Source organism: Notechis scutatus, chromosome Z, assembly GCF_049901735.1.
Source record: "Notechis scutatus isolate UNSWTSFEM ecotype Mainland chromosome Z, rNotScu1.2, whole genome shotgun sequence".
Lineage (NCBI taxonomy): Eukaryota > Metazoa > Chordata > Lepidosauria > Squamata > Elapidae > Notechis > Notechis scutatus.
Genome location: NC_142025.1, coordinates 43,454,545 through 43,473,134, shown reverse-complemented (window position 1 = coordinate 43,473,134; position 18,590 = coordinate 43,454,545). Strand labels below are relative to the sequence as shown.

General features: G+C 38.1%; 1 protein-coding gene across 5 annotated transcripts in view; it reads right to left on the bottom strand.

Moving 5' to 3' along the window:
- SGCE (sarcoglycan epsilon) overlaps positions 1-18,590 on the bottom strand; it is a 52,109-nt gene that overhangs the window by 17,315 nt on the left and 16,204 nt on the right. For 3 of the 5 annotated variants that reach the window (XM_026675670.2, XM_087947708.1, XM_087947709.1), the window contains exons 2-6: positions 14,027-14,131; positions 9,391-9,513; positions 8,394-8,551; positions 8,030-8,102; positions 6,605-6,803 (exon numbers count right to left, since the gene is read on the bottom strand). In XM_026675670.2, coding sequence (XP_026531455.1) covers positions 6,605-6,803; positions 8,030-8,102; positions 8,394-8,551; positions 9,391-9,513; positions 14,027-14,131 — 658 coding nt within the window. The remainder of the gene's footprint in view (positions 1-6,604; positions 6,804-8,029; positions 8,103-8,393; positions 8,552-9,390; positions 9,514-14,026; positions 14,132-18,590) is intronic. The other 2 variants (XM_087947710.1, XM_026675671.2) reach the window with 1 other exon arrangement.

Sequence of the window (18,590 nt, the reverse complement as noted above, 5' to 3'; positions counted from 1 at the left end):
TCCTCCTTTTCCTATACTGACAGCTAAGAGACTTAGGCAAGAAATTGAAAAATCCACTTTGACATTAATAGGCATTTAATGCTGAAAATAAAAAGTCAAAGGGATAATAAAGATTTCTGGGTAATCAAAAACTTTTGAAAATAGGAAAGGAAAGAAAAAGAATAAAAGGGCAGGATCTGGAAGGGAGGAGACTGCCTGGAATTAAAAAGAACTTACAGCAAAATCTCAACAAGACTTCCAAAAGATACATTTTAACTGAAATATCGCAACAAAACCCCAGGAAGAGAAAGTGGAAAAAGAAATAAGAAGAAATAACTTGGGACTATTTGGATTACTTGATGATTTCTGGATTTTTGGTTATTGTATTTGAATGACTAAAATCAACTGGGTGGTTGTTTAAAACTGTTTAAAATGGCTCCACTTTTAGAAGAACTGAAAATGGAACTTAAAAAGTACAAAGAAGATACACAAGAAGGGAGGTGTTCTTTTGGCTTCATATTTCAGTTTTTAGAGATGGAGATTTGGAATTATGAGAAACAACAAGAAATGCCTGCAGAACAAGAAGATTGCGACAAAGAAGAAGCCATCTTTAATGAACAAGTAATCTTAGGTGGGGAAAAAAAGGAAAGGGGGGAAAGAGAATGGAAAGTTTAAGATTGGGAAAAACAACTCCAAAAAAAAATATAGAGTGAAAAATAAGTATAAAATCAGAAAGCAACAGAAGAGGGAAATGCAGAAGAGAGAATTAGAACTAGAGAGACAAGGGGGTAAAAAGGGGAGGGAGAAGATGAGAGGGAAGAAAGAAAGGAAAATAAGTTATAAAGGACAGAAGCAAAATATAGAGAAACAAGGCCTATTTAGAGATAATGGGTGAAAATTTAATGGAAAAAGAGATTCTGCAAAGGTACATAAGATAGTATTGTTATATTAGAAACAGAAATAATTTTAGAAAACATGAAACAATGTATGATTAAAATGTTTGATAAAATAGCTATCGTAATTCAGTGGAATGCCTGTCAATAAATAAATGTAACAAAATGAATATTTAATGATTTACAAAACATACGTGAAGAGAAATAAGGGAAAAATTAATTATGGAGATTATATGTGTTTTTAAGGAAGTATGATATTCAATTGAAAAGAAGTGTTAAAGATGTTAAGATTTTAATGATTATTAATGATAGAACTGAATTGGAATGGAAAGAGGGTTTATAATTACATATATTTATAATCTTTTTTTTTTAAAAAAAGAATATAATGTGTATTATAAGAATGTACCAAGCAGAATTCGATTGGAAGTTATATATTATGTATTATATTGAAGGTCATAACCTTAAGGTATATACTGAAGTTTAATAAGAGTTGAATGGATGTAATTAAAAGATATAAAGGTGTCATACTCCAATTAGTAACTACAGGAGAAAATTTGTTTAATGAAAAAAAGATAATATGAAATTGAAACAGAACAGACAAAAGTATAAATATAATGATTTGAATTGAGATGAGATAATCAAAATAAAATTGAGAAAATTAAAAGAGGGGAAAAACTATATAGAAAATGTAGAATAGTATAAGATATGGAATACAACACAAAAAGGAGCATGAAATTGAGTTTTGTGTCTGTATAAAGAAGTTCAACCCGGGACCATGCTATTTTCAAAAAAGATGTTTTACTTGTATTTTGTATGTGTGAAAACCCAAATAAAACTTTATTAAAACAACTTAGGATTGTATTAGCTTTTTTGCCTGTTGCTGCACACTGCTGGCTCATATTTAGCTGGCTGTCCACTAAGACTCCAAGATCCCTCTCACAGTTACTGCTATTGAGCCTGGTTTCACCCAGTCTATATGGGTACTTTTGGTTTTTCTTGCCTAAGTGTAGGACTTTACCTTTCTCTACACTAAATTTCATTTTGTTAGATATGGCCCAGTGTTCTAGTCTGTGAAGATCCATCTGGATCTTGAGCCTATCTTCTTGAGTGATAGCTATTCCTGACAGCTTAGTATCATCTGCAAATTTGGTAAGTTCCCCTTCTATTCCCTCCCTCGTTTTCTCAGTCTAGAGTTTCAAGTCTGGTGGCATAAGGTATTCTGCAATGAGTACAGGAGTGGAGAATTCTTCTTGTGAAATATTTCTGGACCTTTTCAATTGTGTTAATATCAGATACATGATATGGGTTCAAGACTGATGAGCTGTATTCAAGTATAGGTCTAGCAAATGTTTTGTATGCTCTAGTTAGTAGTGTGATATTACCAGAGAAGAAGCTACGTAGAATTAGATTAATAACTCTTAATGTCTTTTTGGCTATGTAGTTACAGTAGGCTCTAGCACTTAGATCATTTGAGATGAGTACTCCAAGGTCCCTGACAAAGTCATAATATGATTTGTGTTACTGAATGACCAATTTTCTCTACCAATTAGTGGTAGGAATTTTTGGCTGTCCAATCTATTTCAGCCAGCATGGCTCATGCTGATAGATAACAAGAGTTGCAATTTAACAACAAGAACAAGAGGTATCTAGGAGTCCTAGAGGACAATCACTTAATACAAGCCAGCAGTGTGCTGCAGCAGCCAAAAAAGCCAATGCAGTCCTAGGCTGCATTAATAAAGGGATAGAATCAAGATCATGGAAAGTGTTTATGCAACTCTATAATGACTTGGTAAGATCACACTTGGAATATTGCACCCAGTTTTGTATGCCACCATGTAAAAACATGGTGACACTCTCGAAAGAGTACAGAGAAAAGCAACATAGATGATTAGGGGACTGCAGGCTAAAACATATATAGAATGGTTGCTGGACTTGGATGTCTAGCTTAATGAAAAGAAGGACTAGGGATGACATGACAACAGTGTTCTAATATCTAAGGGATTGTCACAAAGAACAGTGAGTCAACCTATTCTCCAAAACCTGAATGCAGGACAAAGAAGCAATGGATGGAAACTAATCAAGGAAAAACAACCTAGAACTAAGGAAAAATTTCCTGACAGAACAATTAATCAGTGGAATGACTTGTCTCCAGAAGTTGTGGGTGCTTCAACAGTGGAAGTTTTTAAGAAGAGATTGGACAACCATTTGTCTGAAATGGTAGGAGGTTTCCTGCCTGAGTAGGGGATTGGACTAGAACAGGGGTCCCCAACTCCCAGGCTGTGGCCCACTACTGGACCATGGCCTATTCTCAACCAGGCTGGCACACATGCGTGCACATGCAACTCAACTCCCATGGGTGGCAGGTCAGCGCACACATGCATGCATGCACAGCTCACCTTGCAGTCATGCTGCGTGTGCATACGTGTGCATGTTGACCCACCCCTTGCGCAAGTCAAGCTGTGTACACATCTGCACGCCAGCCTACTGGTCACACTGTTCTGATCACCTCTCCCCACACCAGCTCGGCCACCAAGCTGCAAAGATGGGGACCACTGAACTAAAGACTTCCAAGGTGCCTTCCAACTCTGTTATTCTATTATTCTGTTAACTTCTGGAGGGGTCCAGCTCTGTTTCCATTCAAATTTATTTTTTAAAAATATGAACAAAATGTATAACCCAATTGGCCCAACAACTAGAAATGCATACACACCCCATAATCTAGATATGCAAGAAAAAAATATTGTAGAGATGTGTTATATAAATTTATCAGGGGAAATATGTACAATGTGAATGAAACTGCAAAAGAGCCTTGTATAACGGCCTAGCTAAGTTGTTGCATAACAGGGCTGTCAAACTCCCAGTCTGTGGACCGGATGCAGCACATGCTGGCCAGGGCTTTACACTTCATGTTTCTGCTGTCTATCCACAGGGCTGCAAGTGAGCTTTATGTGTCTGAACGGTCAAACATCTGGCAACTCCAAATCTCAACCAACAAATGCTCTGTACTACTACATTGGTAAAAAAAAATCAGTACACCAAATGCAAGCTAGGCAGATATGACCTCGTTGATGATCCTCACTCTATCAAGGACCTTGGAGTTCTCATATCAAATGACCTAAGCACCAGAGCTCACTGTAACAGCATTGCCAAAAAGGCATTAAAAGTTGTAAATCTAATCTTACGAAGCTTCTCCTCTGGAAATATCGAATTGCTAACTAGAGCATACAAAACTTTTGCCAGACCAATACTCGAATACAGCTCATCAGCTGGAATCTGCACTGCATATTGGACATTAATACAATCGAGCAAGTCCAGAAGTATTTCACGAGAAGAGTACTACACTCCTCTGCTCGCAACAGAATACCCTATATCGCCAAGCTTGAGATATTGGGCTTGGACAACCTTGAACTACACCGCCTACGGTTAGACTTAAGCATAGCACACAAAATTATCTGCTACAATGTCCTACCAATCAATGATTACTTCATCTTCAACCACAATTCAAGAGCACACAACAGATACAAACTCAATGTAAACTGCTTCAAACTTGATTGCAGAAAGTACAACTTTAGCAACAGAGTGGTCAATGCCTGGAATGCACTACCTGACTCTGTTGTTACATCCTCCAACCCCCACTCCTTTAACCTCAAACTAACTACTATTGACCTCACCCCATTCCTCAGAGGTCTGTAAGGGGCGTGCATAAGTGCACCGTTGTGCCTACCGTCCCTGTCCTATTGTCCCCATTTATTCGTACCCATTTTATATCAATATATATTTTATATTAATATATATTACATATGAAGAGCCTCTGTGGTGCAGTGGTTAGAGTGCAGTACTGCAAGCTACTTCTGCAGCCAGCTGCCTACAATTTGGCAGTTCAAATCCCACCAGGTTCAAGGTTGACTCAGCCTTCCATCCTTCCGAGGTGGGTAAAATGAGGACCCAAATTGTTGGGGGCAATATGCTGACTCTGTAAACCGCTTAGAGAGGGCTGTAAAGCACTATAAAGCGGTATATAAGTCTAAGTGCTTATTGCTTATTTCCTATATTCTTACTCATGTTTATACTTATATCTATTATCTTGTAAGTGATTGACAAATCAAATAAATAAAATAAATAAATAAATAAAGTGAGAAATATACTACAAGGGTGATTACAACTTAAGGATAAATATTAACATTCATTATAAATGGTAGATTCTAATAATCTATAATAGTGATTCTCAATGTCAGACACTTTTAAGATGAGTAGACTTCAAATCCCAGAATTCCACCAGCCACAGTTCAAGTCCACAGATCTTACACTAGCTAAGGTTGAGAAACATGATTTGCTTAATGAAAAATAAATTAAATAATGGACAGTTTAAGAATGCAGGACTATTGATCTCTGAAGCTATTCCTCTTCCCACCCTTCCCCATCAAGAAGTTGCAAAAATAAATTATATTAGGCATTGTTTTACTTTTTTCACTCTTGGCAAGCAGATAGGTCTTTTTGAACCTAATGAGCTCCCATACTATAGACTGGAGGTAGAACTCTGGATAGGAATTCAAACTGGGGAGAACTAGTAATATTCGTCTTGATGAGAGTAGTTAAAAACCACCTGAAGTATCCATTCCACTTTGGAGTCAGGTATCATGCCAAGGCAAAACATCATCCAATTAAAATTAAAATCATCAGGTCTTTTCTTCCTGCAGCTTTAAGTTTTAAAGAATAATTCCTTCTAGCAGAGAAAGATGGATTAGACCAGGAGTTTCCAAACTTGGCAACTTTAAGACTTGTGGACTTATGCTAAAAAATATTGGTCTAAAATCTACATGTGTTTGGAAAAAATGACAAAAAAGCATATAGACTTGAAACCAGAGATATTTTTATTGGGAATTTTACCTGAAATATATAGTAAAGAATTGAAATTCCTGATTGTAAATGTATTAACGGCGGCTAGGATTGTATTTGCCAAAAACTGGAAAAATACCATTACAGGAGGAAATCATTAAGAAAATATTGTAATGTGCTGAAATGAGTAGATTGACATTTGAAATCAGAGAACAAGATGATAAACAATTTTATAAAATTTGGGATCTATTCTATCAATGGTTAGACAATAAAACATGGCAATGAAATATGTAGATTCTTAGAAAATAATAAATATATAAAGATGTATTCTTTTCTTATTATATCTACAAAATGATTGTAGCATAGATTTGAGATGATAATATGAACTGTCATAAAACAAATTAAGTAAAATATGGATTATTTCTTAAAACATGAATGAATAAAAGTATAGACAAATGATTAACAATGATATTAATGTATTTAATATTTGATTGAAAATATGAGAATATATACAATGTAATTGTAATTGAAGACTACGAAATGGAAGCACAAAACAATTTGTAAATCAACCGACACACTGTATGTATATATATGGAAGATGGCTTGATGTTTTTATGTTTTGTTTGTCTATGTTTGTCTTAAAACCAATAAAAAAAAGACTTGTGGACTTCAACTCCCAGAATTGCCAGCCAGCATGACTAGTTGAGGAATTCTGGGAGTTGAAGTCCACAAATCTTAAAGTTGTCAAGTTTGGAGACCCTGGATTAAATTCACAAAACAGGAATTAATTATTCATTAGTCCAGATGCCACTACTGCTTTTTACTGAATTGTTTTTTAAAAATAGATACTAAACAACTTAATAAATAATTGCTACTGCAGAAATATAACTTCTTACCCTTCTTTCATGTCATTAATAGGAAGGGGCACTCTGCCTCCCCTATCAAGAGCAGATGTGATGTTTATGGCATTCAGGCGCTCAGGCTGCCATACGTTTTTCACGGCTCCAAGGAAGTCTCCAAGAACCTCACTGGCCAACATTTCCTCTACATTCATGTTTTTAATAAAGAATTCTGCTTGATATGGCAAAAGAAGATCTAGTTGCCAAAAAAAAAAGTAATTGTGCCTTAGACCCTTTTTAAATTTACTAAAAGAGATGGACTAGTAAATCATAAACACAGGTAATCCTCAAATTACAACCACAACTGAGCCCAAAATTTGTGTTGTTAAGCAACACAGTTAAGTGAGTTTGCCCCATTTTACGATCTTTCTTGCCACAGTTGTTAAATAAATGACTGCTGCCTTTGCCTGTCAGAAAGTTGCAAAATATGACCCAGGGATACTGCAATCATCATAAATATGAATCAGTTGCCAAGTGTCCAAATTTTGATCATGACCCTGGGGACGCTGCAATGGTCATAAGTGTGAAAAATGGTCATGTCACTTTTTTCAGCACCATTTTAACTTCAAATGATAACTAAATAAACTGTTGTAATTTAAGGATACATGTATAGTAGTATGAATGTCTTTTTATTTGCATGAATAAATGTAAACATGGCTAAGAAGGTCTTAGTCTTTTAAGTGGGGTTATAAGAGCCAGAGTGCTACATCCCATGGATTGATTATTTGTGCTGGCACCTCTCGTGCACTGCTTTTGAACCAATACTGAAAGGTCACTACATCATTCTCATTTAGTTTATTTATTTAGCATATGGCACATGTTAGCCAGGTATCATTAAGGTGGCTGGCTGCTTCTGTGAAAGGAAATTTTTGGGCGGTGTTATTTACCTGTGGAACACCTGAATGCCAGTAGGCAGTTGGGGAGGCTCCTTTCTTGTCCCTCCATAGTTTATTCACTCACAGGAATCGAGCTGCCGAGCTACCAGCCTCAGCAGTGCACAAGCCCAGGGTCTTACCACGTGAGCCACCACGGCCCCCTCTCATTTAGTAATAGGCCATGACTCACATAATTTGGATTTAACCAATCATAGCATATTCAGCTTTGGCAAGAGTCAGTCACTCCTCAGTCCAACCTACCACATGGGTTTGGGGTTGTGGGGAAATAAGTGGAGGAAAGAGTACTAGGCATGTTCACTACCTTGAGTTATTTTTAAAAATAAAGGAGGGGTATAAATGCATAAAAATAGTGTGCAAATGCAAACTGATACTATATCAGAGAAATTATTATATGATTTGACAAGACAAGGTATCAAATATCCTTTTCCCATTACTGTTGCCTTTAATTATTTAGTAAAGCTTAACCGATTCATATTATTTATCAACTGAATCACCCAAAATGCTGAGATAATTCTTGAAGACATACCTTCTGCTGACATTATATTAATAATTAAATTATGTCTTGCTGTCTCAAAGGTACGTCTGTTATAAGCAGTAATCTAATAATGGGAAAAAAGTAAAATGGTAACTAATTATTACATTTTTAAAGGATAATATGATAAACAATAATAATGGTTCTCTTAAATTTGCCACAAATAAGGTTTTTGTTTAATCTTTTACTGAAAAACAGAAAATCACAGAACAAGCTATGTCAGGGATAATATCATCTACTCGCCTTTCAGTTATAATGTGACTAAAGAAATTTTGAGAACTATGAGACATTCCAGTACTGATGGCTGTTTCTATCAAAATGAATTTTTTTTTAAATAAACATTCTGCAAAGTAAGTACCTCAATTATAGTTGGCTTGCCCATGTTTTCTACAGTTGGTGACCCATAGAGCACACCATCACTATATGGTGTTCTTTGGATGTAGCGCAACCAGCCAGGTCTATCAGGGTAACCCATTAGGTTTGTATTAAATGTTATGGGATCATTATTTATCTCACCTGGATAAATAGAGACAATCATGTTAATATACAATTTAATCATTTATACACCATATTTTTATGTTCATTCTAATAGTAAAATCCTACTATTTAGATCCTCAATAATTTAAGTCCTATTTTCATTATGGTAATAAACCCCAAAAAGTATAGCTATAGTTCTTTATAGTTTTGGCCAACAATAAGGAACTATTTGAAAACAAAATGAAAAATGGAATATTCAGCAACCACCATTAACTCCTAATACTGCATAAATACCAGTATAAATACTAAATTGGACCTAATTAAGTGGAAATTGCAGCTTAGATGATGTTGTTTTAATTAACTGTGAAGGCTTTGCTGTATCCCTCTACAGGAACAAATATTAAGGTTAATATTTGGTTAAGAAAGTATGTTTGTTAATTTTACCATAATAGTCTGATGTGATTTCATTGAAACAATAATAATAATAATATGTATCCATGTATCACAATAGATATTTTTTATAAAATGAAAATTGGAAAAGAGGTGATAGCCATGAAAAATTGCAGGCTTTTTAATGCTACAATCATTCATGACACATGTAAGTTAGTGTAAAGGCCAAAAGATTCATGATGCTAAATGTGTCAGTTGTAAATCTAATCAGAAAGAGACAGCAAGAGAGATTATATTTTCACATCAAATTAACAGTGCCTCTAGCACATTAAATATTTTCACACCTCCATTCTTCTCTCTCTCTGTTATAGCCAATAGCTTTTGAGCTAACATTTTTGTAGAGAATGTGATGAATATGTGATCTTCATAAAGACAAGTTAAAATGGAAATTGTATTTATATGCCTTTACAATTGTAAACATTTCTTACCATGCTTTGAATAAGGAGGAAACTCTCCCTTAAAATATTCTCTCTCCAAAACATGAACAAAGAGAACTCCAGCAGAAGGATAAACATTTCGTTCAGAGTGCACCTTAGAGAGAATTGTGTACACTGGAAAGCAGGAGAATAGAACACAACATGAAAAAAAATAGATCCATGGAAAATAGTGATATATGTTTATTAAAGCAAACTGAAATGCAATACAAACCACAAAATATTTGTTGCCGTTTTTAAATATCTTCACAGCTCTTCTTCAAGTATGTGGTACTGAACAATTTAGAATTTTAATCTTTAATTTTATAAAATCCAAGAAACAATTTACAAGTCTTTGTATGTAGCAAAACATGTCATTCAAAGCAGCTACATCTTTTGACTAGTTTGATAAAAAGAAGAAAAGCATTTTCATGGTACTGTATTTCTCAATTCATGTAGTCATTATAAAATGACTGTTATTGCAATCAACTTTATTTCCAAATATGCTTGTTACTGCACTCTTAGTATGTTAAAAGTAAACAACACAGAGAAGTGGAACAAAAGGAGGGCTCTGTTTGAAAGAACTTTCAGAAAGCCTGTAATTTATGGCTAAATGCATTGTTTAGTCCTGACAATCCTCTTGTTAAAAATATTTTATGATCAATCTTTCAGGAACTATAGATAACTGATAACAAATGCAACTTGCATTCCTTCATGAGTTCCAGCTCATCAAAAGCATCTCTCAACTTCAGAGGAAATGGTTGGGGGCACAGTTCTGATCGCTACCACTTAAAAAGGCATATATATCCCACTGTTTTTAAGCCTGCATTATAATCAGTATGAATAATAAGCGTTAAGTGCACTAAATCTATGGTTATACTTTATTAAAACTCTGTAAAATTTCATATATGAATATATATCTATGAGAACTTTACATGCAAGTTTTATATTGCTTTTATTTCTTCTCTTTTCAGTATTATTTTTCTTGGTTTTTTTTTAAAAATAATCTAAATAGTCTAAATAATAATCTAAATAAATAATAATAATAATCTATATCTGCCTATCTCAGGTTCTTGGGAAGGACTAAGTAAATAGTGACAAAGCCAGTCTGAATATCTGGCTGACTGTGTAAAGAACACATTAATAATCTATATAAAATTAAAAAAAATAAATGCAGTTTTTAAAAAAAGAAACTGTGAGGAAAAGTTTAATGGAAAAACATTCTTTAACTTTTTCTCTCATTGAAATGTCTTATCAATCAATCTAAAATCATTCATGTAATAAATATTCCAGTGAAGTATTTCTCAGTAATTCAACATAAATAATGTGGAACTATTAAATTAAATTCTGATTTTTGTCCACATCATGACTATAGTATCAACTGCATCAGCATTTCATAAACTTCTTTTATCATTTGTTCACCTCTATTATATTAAGACTGAGTTTATATTTTAGAACTGCTACTTCATAAAAGAGGACAAAATTTTAGTTGGCTTCTAAAAGTTCAACAATAAAAGTTACTAACAAGTGGTAGTAAAAAGCTAGTACAATTAGGTTATTACATTCAACAAACCTGGAAGATAATACCTATTTTCTATTCATTGTGTCTTAAGATATATGTAGATAACCCCCCCATTACCCACCCCTTCAGTGAATGAAAGATACACAGAATGTGTAATGTCTAAAATAATTGAAATACATAATTCATTAGATGCAATATTTATGACTTTTTCTGAGGTGGACAATAAGTTGTTATTTAATCTTTCATACATATAACAAAACTGCCTCAGAGAGCGGGGCCTTGGATTAGGGGCCTGCTTGTGATACAAGGATGGGGCCAGGACTATCAGAGAGTGGAATGCTGCCTTCGGAGATTATGGAGGCTGGCAGCAGTGATGCAGAGGACTCCGAGGGACCCTGTGCCCAGTGCGCGTGCACGCAGGGCTGCTCGAAGGAAAGAGCAGCAGCAGTAGCATGGGCAACTTGGGAGTAAGGCTACAAGATAATGGCCCTTCCCTTAAGAGATAAAAGCCAGCCTGAGAGACCGGGATTCTTTGCAGGAAGCAAAGAAGTTCTTGCACTTCAAGCCTTGTGGACATTCGGACTATCCTGGTTTGTGTTTGGAGACTTTTTGTTTTGAATAGTTCTTGGCTATTTAATCTAGTGTTCTTGGCAGCTTTGCACAACCTTGGCAAGGCTCGTTTTTATCAGAGACAATTAGTTTTCATAGCCTTTTAGCTGTGAATGAATGGAATTCGCAGAGAACCATTAAAAGGTTTTGTTTTTACCTCTGTTTATATTCCTGAAACAAGGTTTGGGTCAGAACACTACTTTCAATTTCAACTCCACTGAAAGTGAAGAATAATTCTAATGACCAACTTAGGATACCTAGCCATCTTTGGTAAAGCAAAACCTATTTTAAATGCAAAACTTTTCAATTAATCAACCAATATAAGCAGTCCTCAACTTACAACCATAATTGAGCCCAGAATTTTGATAATAAGTTATGCCAATCATTAAGCAAATTATCTCAGGACTGTGCCCGATTTTACATTGGTCATAAAATAAATGCTGTAGTCATAATGTGAATGCTATAATCATTAAGGGAAACTCTGTCATTAAGCAAACCCATTGTCTGCAATGGGCTTTTCTTTGCCAGAAATCAAAAGTAAACTCTGGTTTTTTATTTTTATTTTTTTAAAAAAATTGTAGCCACAATGCTACAATGGATGTTGCAAACGGCCATAAATGTAGCCCAGTTGCTATGCACTCAAATTGCAATCATGTAACCGTAGAAGGGGCAGGATAATAATTTTTGGGCCTGTCACAAATTTACATGGTCACTAAGCAGCTGATTATAAATCTAAGGGTCCTTTAATGCCCTGCATGAGTTGTCAAGCATATGAATGTTTAGGTATAACCCATACCTATTGGAAACAAAGTTTTTTCATATGTTGCTTGGGTTAGGAGCAAATCTGACATGTTTCTTCATTCTGTCTTAAGCCAAAGACTACAGATAAGAAACGTACAAGTCGTTAACAGAAATCTGATAACTTGTAGAAGCTTTTACAAATTTATTTTATTTATTTATTTATTTGATTTGCCAATTGTTTACAAGATAATAAGTATAAGTGTATACATAGTTGTGAATACATGAAATGGGTACATATAAGAAAAATAAAAGAATAAGAGAAACAATAGGACAGGGACGGTAGGCACGTTGGTGCGCTTATGCACGCCCCCTACAGACCTCTTAGGAAAGGGGTGAGGTCAATAGTAGACAGTCTAAGGTTAAAGTTTTTGGGGTTTGACAAATAGTCCATTGGGTGTTCAGAATGAAATTACCTAATGGTAAGCCTAAGGAGTGAACACTGCAGGTTGGCTACACCAAATCCACATCTTCCACGTGAGCCTTAGATATGCAAAAAAATCTTTAATTAGTGATTTCTTCTATCCCAAGTATATGCTCTGGAATATCATCAGTTGGCTGATGGGAACCATTGTCTCCTGTGGGAGAAGAGATCTAGAGAAGCTGAAACATAGGAGGGGGGTTCTGTGTAATTCTGCAAGCACATTAAGGTCATGCTTGCAGGATCAACTCATTGCACCCCACTGTGCAATGTCTCCTACAGTACAAATCCTTGCTTTATTCCACAGAGTTCTTTTTACAACCCTGTAATCCCTGATTTCGGGGTGGAGTTAGGGCGACTGAATGGAACTGAGTATTTACTGGCCAAATGCCCACCCTAACACCTACATAGAGTTTGTAGCAGATATTTTCTCTTTGCACCCTGATAAAGAAATATCTCTCCCTGCCTAGGATTGAACTCTCAACCTTCCAAGTAGGAGGCAAACGTCTTCACCTTTAGACACCACCACCCCGCACCACTCTTATTCTAGAGTTCATATCCTAAACTAACTCAAGAAACTCTTAACTCTTATTTCAATTGGGTCACTCCACACATGCCAATAAAACAAACCATCTTGCTGCATTCCAGTTTTCTGGGATGGTCTGTTTTCCTACTGCAATACAGGAAATGTTGCCTTGTCATAGGAAGTTGCCTTATTTTATTTTATAAGTTACACCATTACTGTATCTAATTCATTAACTGAGCCAATATGTAGTTATTCTACAGAAACATTTCTTTCCCAAACCATACTTCAATCTAGCTATTCTCAGAGTAGTGCACTATATTCTTCTAATTTTCTTTTCATTTTTTAAAAAAATTATGTAACATAGCTAACTATCACAAAAAATTCAAACCAAAGCCTAAAATGATAGGAACATTTTTCCCTAATTGACATTTAAAATGAATTAAGTCAAGATCTATAAATGGGAATAATATGAATAAGCAGCATTTTAAACAAATTATCTCACTCACCAGTTTACTCATGTGGTTAAGGAAATGCCAGTAAGGAGGAATGCACAATATTTTTACATGGAGCTATTATTTGAATGAGGAAAACCACAAAATGTTTAACTGAAAATTTAGTAGCAAACAAAAAAAAATTAGAATGAGGAAAACAACATTTAGAAGATTAGATGTTTATATATTTGTAGCACACATTGTCAGTAAAACACAACAGAAGTGATTTATCACACAGAATATTGCAGAAAATAGAAACATCCCATTTAAATACCTAAACTCACCATTTTTCTCAGTAGCCTTAATGCTATTGCTAATATATTTGATGATGTACTTTGTCTTCCCTTTAATCATTCCGTCTACGCCAGCAGCAGGGTGTAAGAAAAAAGCTTTCCAAAGTAAAACAAATGCAAGATAAATAAATTAATACTGGGACAACTGTTTTTCAGTGGTCAAAGGCCATAAGTCAGAAAATATTTCATTTGGCATATTCTTATCTTTGGCTTTTTAAAAGAGAAACAAAAGAGATTTCTTAGTTCATACATAATACTAAACAAGCCATGGATGGAATTGCTTCAATTGACTAACTTAAAGGAGGAGGGAAATGGAAGTTATTGGAAATACTGGAATATTGGTAAGTTTATTATAGCTAAGCAAGAATTCCTAATAATACAGCATAGTCTAATGTTCAGACACAATGTTTCAGTTCCGTACATGGTAAGGAAGAGGCGTTGGTCCTACCTGAACGCGTCTTCTCTGATTGCTGCGAGAGAGTCCAAGCAAGGGTTAACTCCTTCTCCAAGCTTGAAGGACTGAGTCTGTCAAAGCTGTTAAGACCTGCCTCCATTGCTAGGAAATCCAGCTTCGGCTAAGTCAATGAAACAGACTCTACGTGTCTGTTTACCTTGGAAAAACAAGAAAACAACCAAGGACAAGGCAAGAGAAAAAAAACATCAACAATTTCCCCCTTTTGCAAGACCGGATGGTCCACAGGGTGGAACTGGACTTTCTCCAAAGCACTCCGAGAAGATGTGTTCAGGTAGGACCAATGCCTCTTCTCCATAGTGCTGCTGTAAGAGTCCAGGCAAAGGACATACCAAAAAGTAGAGTCCTATGGGAGGGCAGCCATCCGGTCCTGTGATCCCTGCTCCGAAAGTACTTGCTGTAACACACGTCTGCCGAAAGCAGTGTCAGTTTAAGTAAGAGAGTCCAATCTATAATGCTTTATAAAAGGAGGGAGATCAAATGGCCGCTCTGCAGACCTCTTCTGGCAAGGTCTGCGTGGCCCAGGCCGCCATCGTGGCAGCACTCCTGGTAGAGTGTGCTAGGAAAGAGCCTTAGATTCATAGGCTCTGGCTATACAGGACCTAATCCATCTACCCACGGTAGATGGAGAGATCTTGTTCCCCCAAGTTGCTGGTTGGAATGAGACAAAGAGTGACTCTGACTTCCTGAAGGAAGCAGTCCACTTAATATATATCCGGAGAACTCTTCTCACATCCAGAGTATGCCATGTCCTTTCCAACCTATGTTTCAGATTAGGACAAAAGTCCGGCAACACAACCTCCTGTGCCCTGTGGAACCAGTTTATTTTAGGTAGAAATGTAGGATCCAGTCGAAGGACCACCTTGTTAGGGTGAAAAATACTAGGTCCTTTTGGACTGACAGAGCAGACAGTTCTGAAATACATCTTGCCAAGGTGACAGCCACTAAGAAGGAAACTTTGAAAGAAAGAAAACTCAAACTGGCAGACCTGAGAGGTTCGAAAGGTGCCTCTGTCAAGGATAAGAAGGTAACAAGGATAACAAAGCTTTAGCCAGGTCTCAGGTGGGATACCTGTAAACTACAGCTGGACCCAGCTCCTATGATAAATCTGCGCACCATGGGTTTCTATGTCAGGGAGTCTATCTTACCACACAACAGAACCGAAGATAGACTCCCTGGCACCTGACGACAGATGGTGTTTACTGCCAGACTTTTGTCTAGTCCGTCCTGGAGGAACTCCAGGACTTGGGCTATGGTAGCCAACAAAGGGTCAATCCCCAACCCAGATGACCAGTCAGAAAAAGCCCTCCAGGTAGCATCGTAGATGCGGTTTGTTGAAGGTCGTCTGAGGCCTGAATAGTTTGGATGACCCTGGAGGAGATATGGACTTCCCTCAAGGATCTCCACTCAATCTCCATATGGTCAACTGTAGCCACTGGGGGTCCGGTGCACCAGAACCCCCTGGGAGAGGGAGATCCTGCTGAATGAATCCTCCAGGGCCGGGCCACCAACAACCCCATGAGATCTGCAAACCAGGACCTCCTCGGTCAATGTGGAGCTACAAACAACACCTGAGCCCGTTCCTCCAACAATTTCTCTAACACCTTGGGGATAAGTGGCAGGGGTGGGAAGGCATACAACAGGCCCAGAGGCCACTGGCACCTGAGAGTGTTGATTCCTTCTTCCCTTAGGGTAGGGAAGAAGAACTTTGACAGTTGAGCATTTTCCGGAGTGGCGAATAAGTCTGCGACCGGCAGGCCAAACTGGTCCACCATCTCCTGAACTAGAGATGGATGGAGCCACTACTCTGAGTGGTCCATCTTTGTCCTTCTCAACCAGTCAGCTTGAACATTGTACACTCCCAAGATGTGATATGCATTTATGAACAGCAGATGTCATTCTGCCCAGAGGCCTAACCTCTCGGCCTCTCTCATGAGAGATCTTGAGTGCCCCGTCGATTTATGTGGGCTTTGGCTGCAATGTTGTCCATGAGGATAAGGATATGAGCCCCTTCCACACTGTTCCAGAATTGTCTGAGTGACAGGAACACAACTCTCAACTCTAGCCAGTTGATGTTCCGTCCTCTGACCTTGAGCCATTTCCGAAAAGAGGTGAGCACCCCAACCGAATAAGCCGGCATCTGTTGTTATGGTCAGGTGATGAGGCTCCCGGAACAAACACCCCCTGCTGATTGCCGGGGATAACCACCAAATCAGAGACCTGATCACCCGGGGGGGACAGTGATCCTGACTAAGTAATGGCTCCTGCCTGCCTTCTGATATGGCAGGAGGAACCACTACAGTCCTGGAATAGGTCTGAGCCCAGGGAACTATGTTGAGGCACGACACCATCTTCCCCAGGAACCTTGACAAGAGGTCACCATTCTCTCCATCCTTATCTGTTTTGCCATTGCCTGTAGGTTCATCAGGCAGTCCTGGGAAAGGAAAACCCTGCAAGAAAGGGTGTCTATTACTGCCCCCAGATGCAACAGCCGGTTGGATGGGACAAACTGGCTTTTTTGATGTTTATGGAGAAGCCATGGGCCTGCAGGACCTGAATGGTGAGTTGCAGATCCTCCCTGGCCTGGGGTTCCAATGATGACTGGACTAATATGTCATTCAAATAACATTGCAATCTCACTGGGAGAGATCGAAGGCTGCCAGGATTGCCAAAATCTTGAAGACCCTTGGAGCTGATGAGAGACTGAAAGGAAGGGCTTTGTATTGATAATGCCGACCCTTGTAATAAAATAGAGGAGCCGACAGTGAGGGGCCCAAATGGGGATGTGAAGGTAGGCTTCCATCAAATCAATAGATGTGAGGAAGTCGCCCTCTCGAACGCTCTGAAGGATGGAACACAGTGACTGCATCTTGAACTTTCTGTATGCCACAAAGATGTTGAGACGTTTGAGATCCAGAATGTTGAAGCCATAGCATGCACCAGGCCGCTCCAGAGGACGCCACCGCCTTTGAAGCAAAGTGAGTTGCATTCAGAGTGGCATCTGCTGAAAACTCAGCAGCTGCCACCGTGTTTATGTCCTGATGGACACGGACATCTCCGGGCAGAATCCTCTCCTGGTGAAGAATGAAGCTGCTGTGGACGCTCTCACCGTCCAAGCAGCTGCCTAATATGAACACTGAAGAATCTGTTTGGTCTTTTTGTTTTCAGTCTTAAGCGCCTCCTCTGGCTCAGCTGGTAAGGTGCAGGAGGAGGCCAGCGCAACCACAGGTGCATCTACAGTAGGCAGTTGAAGTGCCGAATCCATATCAGTGCTTACACTGTAAAATTTTCAGTCGTTGTTACTAAGGGAGGGACCTGATATTGGAGCAGAGCACTGTTTACATATGACGTCCAGGAATAACTTTGGTGATGGGATGATGTCCATCTGCATAGTTGGTTCTACAAAAAGAGTGACACATGGAGCAGAAATCTACTGAACTGTCTCTGTGCTGGAAGAAGATTCCATGCAGGCAGCATTATTGGCCTTAGGTAACAGGGATTTGAATAATGTGGGGCAGAAAAGGCTTCTGAAGGTAAGTAATTCTGGTTTAAGGCCCTCATCCTCAGAAAGGTCCTGATCTCGTACCTCACCTTCTTCTGAAACTGAGGACCCACTATGCTCCAATCGTCCCCTTGCATGTTGTTCCTGTAGGCCTTGTAGGTCAAAACTGACTTCTGATAATCTTCCATCTTCGTCCAGAGTAGTTGGAAGGGTTTCTGCAAATTCCTGCCTGATGGTTTGGGACATAAGCTGTCTGATGGCAGGGGAAATGTCTTCCCACTCTGTGTGAAGGCCTGCAGCAGTAGGAGTATATGAGGCCTCAGCAACAGGCCTCTTTCTAGGGATAGATTGTTGCAAATACCACCAATTGCCATTGCTATTGCTATGGTCCCAGAGGCAGATTTGCTCCCTTCCCGAGTAGATAGAAGAGCCTGCTCCCTTGCACCATCTGGAGACAGATTCTGGCAACCAGGCCTCTCTCCTTGAGAAATTGGAGACTGAGGGAATTTTGGAGGGAAATTTCCTGAACTTCTAAAATGGAAGAAACTGGTTTCTGTCTCTTCTTCTCCTTCTGGCTCCTG